Below are 8,847 nucleotides of genomic sequence, written 5' to 3'. Positions count from 1 at the left end.
AAAAAAAAAAAAAAAAAAAAAAAAAAAAAAAAAAAAAAAAAAAAAACTGTTCTAAATTAAAGAAAAGAAAAGAATAAATGTGGAACTCCCAACCAATCTCATGATATATAATGGGCAATGAGCACCATAACCAATTCCATGGAACAAAGGCTGCAAGAAATTTAGGAAAACAGATAGCAAATGGGAATAAATTGAAGTAAAAAACAAACCAACGGATGAATGCGGATGAATTTGACGTACCCTGTAAAAGAATTCAATGAATATTTTGAGTATTTTCATTATTCTGGATCCTGTTCCAACAAGAACCTGCAGCTGTGGTTCACAACGAATCGAGTAGAATAATGTCGGAGGACAATGAAATTTAAGGCTACAATCAATAAGCATTCACCTGTGTACTCAAGCTGGAATGTTATCACAGTATCGTGGCAAATTCAACGCCAATGGATCAGCTATTACATCTGATGATCTGCTGGCCCTTGATGCAAGAACAAGTTTGGTCAAACAATTGAATGTAAGAATATAAAGGTTTCTTAGAACAAAAAGGAAATTCATCGCATTCATCTCACTCAATTGTAACAGCTTACAAGTGTTAAAGAGCAAAGGATCCACCCAGGGGTTTCAATGAAGAACTGCCGATCTTGCCAAGAAAATTTGGTTTGGAATGTTCTTCATCCAAATTAAAGCTAAAGTGGAATGCTCTTAACTTCAGTAGAATTCTTATAGCTTCTAGAATTTGGTCCATGTAGATCATCGGCTATCTCCCTCCCTGGTCACGTTTGCTCCCAATGTTCATGAGCACCATAGTATTAGTGCACCAGCGATCTTTGAAATGAAAAGCAATTAAAGGCTTCATGAATAAACTAATATGTGAAAATAGATGTCCTCCAACTATGAGATGTGAAGAGCTCGATTGGAAGCATATGAGGTGAGCCTCCATCAAGATCAACGAAAACCAGCGCCAGGGAGATCAATGAAGCTGAAGAACAACGATGAACGATCTCTTTAATTATGCCAGATTTTCCACAGAAGAGATTCATAAAAGAGATTGATACTCGGAGATGTCTGGCTTCTAAGTTGCGAATAACCTAAAATAGGCAAATTAACGTTCAATAGATATCCATGCTCAAGCCATGAACAGAACACGCTCATTTTAATTATTCCGAAGTTCGCCGAAGACTATCAATCAGATAAAGCAACATCATGACAGACCGTTCTATGGAAAGTGCACCGATTAGAACATAAACGATGCAGATTCAGAAAATAAGAAAGAAAAAAATTGCCATACCAATCATGAATCACAATAAACAGGCCAAAAAGTTATCATCGGAACCAACAAAATCAACATCACTGTAAAGTTCAATGTAACGGCCTGAAGATTCAATGCGGAAAGAAAATCATTCAAATCGACGATCGAGAAAACCTCACCTGAGCGGAAGTCAGTAATCGATTCCAAAAGAATTAGAGACTTGAAAGCGTGAGAAAACAAGGAGATCAATGTCGTCGGGATTTGAAAAGGCTATTTCGATTCTCGGGAATGAGAGGAACCAAAGCGATGCAACGGGGATTTTGGAAGCGGATCGCAGTTCCCTCGCAATCAAAGGCATTACGCGCGCAAAAACGAGCCCTCTTCGCGATCTTCGTCGGTTCAATTTATAGTTCATTTCATGAATAAAATGAAAATTTTAATTTCGAAAATAACATTTTAAATATTTTTGAGAGAATCCAAAATCATGTTCATAGATAGCTTACATTCAAACTCACAACAATTTGGAATATCAAATTACATATAGTTAAAAAGATTTCAACTTTCATAGAATAGGTAAAGATTTAATTTGACACAATGTTTTAAATCAATGAATCGCTTAAATCACAATCCAATATAAGTTTGTTCATCAAACAAGAGCAACCATTTTCCATTTTTTTGTGTGGTGAGGAGGAAGCTGTTAAACAAGGTTACAATAACCCGGCCTCGAACAGATTTCGCCGCCTCAATGTTTCATCTACGAGCTTGAACGTCTTCTTTACAAGTTTCTGATCGAGAGCAGTTGTTCTGTATACCTTAAACACCCGGTCTACTCGATCTGGTGCCGTGCTCTTAAAATACAACTCCTCGAATTTTTTCTTCACGAACCTGAATTCATTGATTGTAAAGTTATTTTAGAAAAACTGCAGAGGAAAAAAGCAGCAGCATTGTCCCGGGTGATGGATACGTACTCATAGGCATGCTCGATCTCTTGTTTTCCAGTCGAAACCGGCTGATAATCGTTGAACCATTCACATACACTGAGAGGGACCTATCACAAGAAGCTAATTCGTGTTAGTCTCTCATCGAGGACCTATCCAAGATGGCCTCGTCGTTGTAATACCCTCCATCAACACTTACGTTTAGAACCTTTTTCTCGAAGATATCGAACTTGTTAAGAAAAAGCATAAATGACGTTTTCTGCACCCGGAATAGAACCATATCAACTCGTGAAAAGAACATTATCAAATTAAATACAATCGATCACGCAAACGGTAACAATGCAGAAAAGATAACCTCAAAACACTCTTGTTTCAGAACCCACTCGAAAAGTTCCTTGGTCTCCATCATTCGATTCTTCTGTTCATCCTCGAAAAGTGTTTGATCATACCTGAAATAGTTATTAGTCAACCCATTGAATCTAACAAGCCTCATGGTAATGCACTAAGTTTAATGCAAGAATAGACGAGTGACCCTTAAAATGCAAGTTACCCCACCACCGGTAGATATTGTATGCTTTGGCCTGTTACGTACCGCCGTCAAACATGTCTGCTAAGAAGAGGTTTCCACACCCTTATAAAGAATGTTTCATTCCCCTCTCCAACCAATGTGGGATCTCACAATCCACCCCATGGGGAGCCCAGCGTCCTCGCTAGTACACCGTTCAGTGTCTAGCTCTGATACCATTTGTAATAGCCTAATCCCACCGCTAGCAGATATTGTCTGCTTTAGCCCGTTACGTATTATCGTCAACCACACAGTTTTAAAACGCATGCACTAGGGAGAGGTTTCTACACCCTTATAAGGGATGCTTCGTTCCCCTCTCCAACCAATATGGGATCTCACATAAAAGATGTCTCCTGACATTAGTGGGATGGGCTATGAACGTAATACAAAGAGTGGAACCGCTCGATAGCCCGACCATCCAAACAAAAGAAAACACGTGAAATAGACGAGTCGCATCATGTCACCACTATCTTCACATGGGTTGTTAGATCAGCAGCTAATTATTTAATTCATCTTTTCATTACCTTCCAAGAGCTACCTTCCAGCCTAGTCCAGTCCCACCCACTCCAAAAGAAAACAGATGAAAAGAAAACAATAGAAAAGAAGGTACTAAAAGACTTTATTGCACAATCACATGTTCCAAAATGGTATATCCCATCAGCTTCTGGGAGCATCCCCGACAACGACAACCCAGTCCTAACTCCGTAAACATCAACGAGAGGGGCATACATTTTCCGATTCCAACGTCTAGCCTTTTCTTTTACCTTCTACATTTATCGAGACCGCGACAGAATCATAAACGGGTTAAAAGAACGAGGTCTTACTCACTAATAGCAGCACAAAAGATTACTGCTGTAACACCTTCAAAAAGATGAATCCATTTTCGCCTCTCGTTTCTCTGACCACCAACATCAAAGAGTCTATACACTTCGCCGCTCTTTTTATTTTCTCCGACGGGGCTGCCAAAATCAAACCGATACCGTAATTAACTAAAACGCCAAGATTTCACGATTAAGGAAAACGTGTAATGAAGGCTTACCTAAATTGAATTTCAACAACACCGGTTGTACGAACTCTTGCGTAGAGGACGTCCTCCTGCGATCAAAAGCATATAAGAAAGGAACCCAACTGATACGTACACAAATGATTAAATCTCGATACTCTAATTACAGTGAAAAAGACCGCTCAAACACGAGCCAGAATCTATAATGGCAGAAGAAACGGATATTGATTAAACTAAAACTTCATTTAGAGCCTTTTCTAACCCTTTGAGCTATAGATACATCATTAAATTGAATACCTTAGTCGGAATGTAATTTGCATCAGATAATCTTTGCAAATTTTCCATGAAATACTGTGTGCAATCTGGAACTTGTAGTTCATTACCACGTGAATACGTTTCCTACAAAGAGAATACGACCTTAACTCAAGAAGATTTAAATAAGAAGCATGTAAGAGCCCAAGCCCACCGCTAGTAGATATTGTCTACTTCGGCCCATTACGTATCGCCATTAGTCTCAAAGTTTTATAACACATCTACTAAGGAGAGGTTTCCATACCCTTATAAGGTTTGTTCCCCTCTCCAATCGATGTGGGATCTCACAATCCACCCCCTTGGGGGCAGCGTCCTTGCTGGCACACATCCTGGTGTCTGGCTTTGGTACTATTTGTAACAGCCCAAGCCCACTGCTAGTAGATATTGTCCGCTTCGGCCCATTACGTATCACCGTCAACCTCACGGTTTTAAGACGCGTCTACTAAGGAGAGGTTTCCACACCCTTATAACAAATGCTTCGTTCCCCTCTCCAATCAATGCGGGATCTCACAAAGCATCATAGTTGATTTCATTTTAAAGATGCCACTAGCTAATCTACATGGCGCGGTAGCTACCTGAATCGCAGCATCCTTCCAAAGAGTCTCTATATCCTTTGCATGCTCCCTAGTCAAACGCGGGTAATCCAATCTACCTCCGATATCCGATAATTTCTCGCCAATTTCCTAGTTCGAAATCACATGCAGGGATAATAATAAGCATCAAAGCTTAAAATTATGTGATCTATTGGTTAGTTCATGAAAACTTTCCTAATTCAAAACTTGGGAAGGTACAATTAATACCTTATTTTCATTGGATAAAACATACTTCGAGAACTCTTTATCATTTTGAGCGAGCTCCTTCGAACCGTCATGTAATACCTGAAACATCGGGTTCAATAAGAGGTTACAGCTCTTGACTTAACAAGAAGTACAAAATCAACACACTTCGCATCAAAAGATTAAGAGTTTTTGGCACTCGAAGATCAAAATACACGATGAACACATCTCGAATCAAAGGGTTCGGATATTATGTTTTAAAATGTTTTGGACAAAATCATTTGCTCGTTAAATCGTGCAGAAAGGGAAATAACCAACACACCCTTTCAAATATTGCATACTTTTATAGTCTGATACACATTTGCATGAATGACTGGAATGTAGCTCTTTAGCTCTGTCTCATCAAAGCCAGTTTGGAACAACAACTTTATCTGAAAAACATGGAGCAACAACTCAAGAAATGTTAGTGAACCAACTTCGTTACGGCCTTGCGGATTACGACGGTAAAGAATAAACGGGCTTGCCTGCTTAAAAATGGTGGATTTCCCGGACTCTCCAGCACCTACACAAGTTGATTCCTCACCAATTATACAGAGACAACAAAGGTAACATGAGGTCAAATGTAACATCCAAGCCTATCGCAGCAGATATTGTCCGCTTTGGCCCATTACGTATCGTCATAGTTTTAAAACGCGTCTGCTAGGGAGAGGTTTCCACACCCTTATAAGAAAGGTTTCGTTTAACCCCTCTTTAACCGATGCGGGATCTCACAATCCACCCCCCTTGGGGTCCTAGCGTCCTCGCAGGCACACGGCCCAGTGTCTAGCTCTGATAACATTTGTAACACCTCTCAAGTTCATCGCTAACCAATACTGTCCGCTTTGGCCCTTAACATATCGTTGTCAGCCTCATGGTTTTAAAACGCGTATGTTAGGGAGAGATTTTCACACCCTTATAAAGAATACTTCGTTCCCTTCTCCAACATATATGGGATCTCACAATCCACCCCTGTTGAGGGCCTAGCATCCTTTATAACATCCCAAGCCCATCACTAGCAGATGTTCCGTTTTAGCCCGTTACGTATCGCTGTCAGCCTCACGATTTTAAAACGCGTCTGCTAGAGGAAGATTTCCACACCCTTATAAGGAATGTTTCGTTCCCCTCTCCAACCAACGTGGAATCTCACATCAAAATACACTTACCAAGCAAAAGAAGTTTCTGTATATGTTTTTCAGCCTCTGTTTCTTGTTCAATCCGCCTCTCTATTTCAGCAGCCTGAAAAAGCACACGACTACGATCATATCGAACACGAGATTCAACAAATAATCCAAGATACCAAAAGCACTATGTTCATTCACCTGCGCATTCTCTTCAGAATCTTGTTCATTGTAGTGACGACTTCTGCTGCAGAGTAAACCCATATTTCTACTCAAATGAGACCGCATAGAACACTGAAGAACACTAGTGATACACACAAAGATTCATCGCAATCAAATGGACTTCCAATTGCCTTTGAAAATGCTCGCTCATATTGAAATCCTCAAAGCCAGCCTACAAATCAAAACCCCATTTCAAGCATGCAGTAAAAAAATCAAAACCCATTAACGACGAACTTCAAGCTTGATTCAATCTCGTCTCTCATTTTCACTTGCAATTCAAATAAACAGTTCACAGAGCACATAGAACATGAAGATAAAATGCAATCCAATCAAAACCCAGATAAAATAACAGGAAATCAAAAAGGAAAGTACAGAATTCCAGACGGATGACCTACAAAAAAAAACTGTTGGATCAAATTGAAGAATCCCCACGAGACAGCAACAGTGAAATCCGACCTCAAAGTAAAGATCTGCTTCAAAAGAGGACCGTCGCAAAGGGTGGCGGAATCGAAGCGCCGCCTAGATTTGGCGGATACAAGCAGTGAACAAACTCGTCGTGTTCTTGGGTGAAGAGGGGTTTAATCAAGAATCGTATTAAATTGATTGAAAGAATGAAAAAAGGAATTGGAGGGGAAGAGATAAGTGTACGCAAAGAGAGTATAATTAAGACCAAAATGGGGAAAGAGAGAAAGAAAGAAAAGAGCCGAAAGCTGAGAACCAAAATGCCTTTGCCTTCAATTTCAATTTCAATTTCAATTTCAATTTCAATTTCAATTCCAATTCCAATTTCAATTTCTCTCCACAGTCAAACATGTAAAAAGAATTCAAAAGACAAGGTCTGATTAGAATAAAAAATATGTTTTTTCTTATTTTTTTCAAAATAATATTTAAAAAAATTCTTAGTGTGTATCTATTCTATAAGGATGGTGTTGGGAAAATACAATATATATTTTTCTTTCTGCTCTCTGCGTCTGGTTTTCTTCTCCATGGCTGATGTGCTGTGGTCTGTGGACTGTGGACCGACGACCGTGGACCGTCCACTGTAGACTGAGCTGTCCTGTCTTTCTGCTGTGTCCCATAACCCAAAACTTCCTATTTTTTTCCCCTCTAAACGTACCGTTTAGTCTCAAATTTGTTGGCCATCCCAACTAATAACATCACTCACCTCCTAACGTCCTCACTGACACATCACACCCTATTAGACTCTGATACTATTTGTAACAGTTTAAGCTCACAGCTAATAGATATTGCCCTTTTTATACTTTTTCTTCAAAATTTTAAAACGCATCTGTTATATATAGATTTCTACGTTTCATATCTCAATAGATAATTATAAGTTTATATACTTAAAATAAAGAATAATTTTGTTTATTCCCTTAATCGAGGTTTTTCTATTTCAAGCATGATTAAGACCATTCAATGGATTATTGCACTGTTTTCGTATTTATTTTAATCGAAAACCAATAAATAATAATAATAATAAATTTATTGAGAGTTTATAGAGATTATTTAAATATATTTATTAGTGGTGAGTGCTTTTCATAAGTAGCCAAAAAATGGTGAAAAACAAAATGCAATCAACGTGGCATTGTCACGACTACGAAAAATATATATATATAATTATTATATTTTTGAAAGGTTGTTAAATAAAAGTAAGAAAAAATTGAAAGAATGAAATTATTTCAACCAGACTTGTCGCCACGTGGCAATAAAAAAACTATTAAAGTAAATAAGATAAATTTTTCTGGCATCGTCCAATTTATTATCATTCTTTTTTTCTTTTTCCTCAAATCATTAAATCGAACTAAATTACAAATTTAATTTACTACACTCTATCTGTGCGATTCTTTAATTATTAATAAAACAGCATAAATATATTCAATGATTTATTTGTCGTTACTCAAACGATGTCGTATACGTATGGCTAAAGCTTTATTTGGGCCTGAAAATGGGCTTTGGGCCCAAAGAAGCGGGTGATGGATTTTGGGCTATATTGCAAGGCCGCTACTTGGATAATTTTATTCATAATTATGGAAACGAAAAAAAAAATTGCTTTAAAAACTCAAATCTCAATAATTCATTTCCGGTCATCGTGGTTATTATGGTAATTTGGTTTTTTCAACATTATTTAAATTATTGTTTTGAAAACTACTACAAATATGATTATTCCCGAAATTAACCCCTTCTGGAAGGTTGCAATTTCAATCAAATATGGATCCAACGAGTAATTATAATTATAATTATTTAATTATAACATGTAATAATTCTTTAAAATTTGAACAACTCTCTGACCAGCATATTTATTTATTTATTATTATTATTATGATTATTTCAGTAAAAATATAAAATATTTAAAAGAAATCTTTTGAGCTGGAATTTACTGAAAATTTTTAATTTGCTATATTGTTTAAACTTGAACAAAAATTGGGACATTTCCTTAATAATATTAGTATACTATTTTTATTAATAAGTGGGCGTTGTTTTCGTTTTCATCAGCGATGGGGACGGCCGGACCGCCGGTCCAATCCTTCACCAAACCTCTTTCCTCCCTTCTCTCTCTACACAATTACCCTTCTCGAAGCCATTTTCCTTATTTCGCTTTTTTTTTTTTTTTTTTTTTTTTTTTTT

General features: G+C 37.6%; 1 protein-coding gene across 4 annotated transcripts; it reads right to left on the bottom strand.

Moving 5' to 3' along the window:
• Positions 1 to 1,787: 1,787 nt before the first annotated feature.
• On the bottom strand, positions 1,788 to 6,883 carry LOC111443446 (guanine nucleotide-binding protein alpha-1 subunit). 4 transcript variants are annotated; one of them, XM_023081256.1, is made up of 14 exons: positions 6,604 to 6,883; positions 6,199 to 6,391; positions 6,043 to 6,115; positions 5,365 to 5,402; positions 5,182 to 5,271; positions 4,865 to 4,942; positions 4,640 to 4,747; positions 4,050 to 4,151; positions 3,789 to 3,844; positions 3,574 to 3,708; positions 2,540 to 2,633; positions 2,384 to 2,443; positions 2,215 to 2,294; positions 1,788 to 2,131 (listed from the first exon to the last, which is right to left on the bottom strand). In XM_023081256.1, exons 2-14 carry the CDS (start codon positions 6,283 to 6,285, stop codon positions 1,954 to 1,956), a joined length of 1,179 nt encoding a protein of 392 aa, XP_022937024.1. In that variant the 5' UTR covers positions 6,286 to 6,391; positions 6,604 to 6,883; the 3' UTR covers positions 1,788 to 1,953. The 4 variants fall into 4 exon arrangements, with proteins under 4 accessions (XP_022937024.1, XP_022937025.1, XP_022937023.1 ...); XM_023081257.1 differs by having other exon boundaries at positions 6,611 to 6,883; XM_023081255.1 differs by having other exon boundaries at positions 6,615 to 6,883.
• Positions 6,884 to 8,847: the final 1,964 nt, after the last annotated feature.

The sequence above is a fragment of the Cucurbita moschata genome, unplaced genomic scaffold (genome assembly GCF_002738365.1).
Source record: "Cucurbita moschata cultivar Rifu unplaced genomic scaffold, Cmos_1.0 Cmo_Scf00005, whole genome shotgun sequence".
NCBI lineage: Eukaryota > Viridiplantae > Streptophyta > Magnoliopsida > Cucurbitales > Cucurbitaceae > Cucurbita > Cucurbita moschata.
The sequence above is the reverse complement of the archived record's forward strand: the minus strand, read 5'-3'. Positions and strand labels throughout refer to the sequence as shown.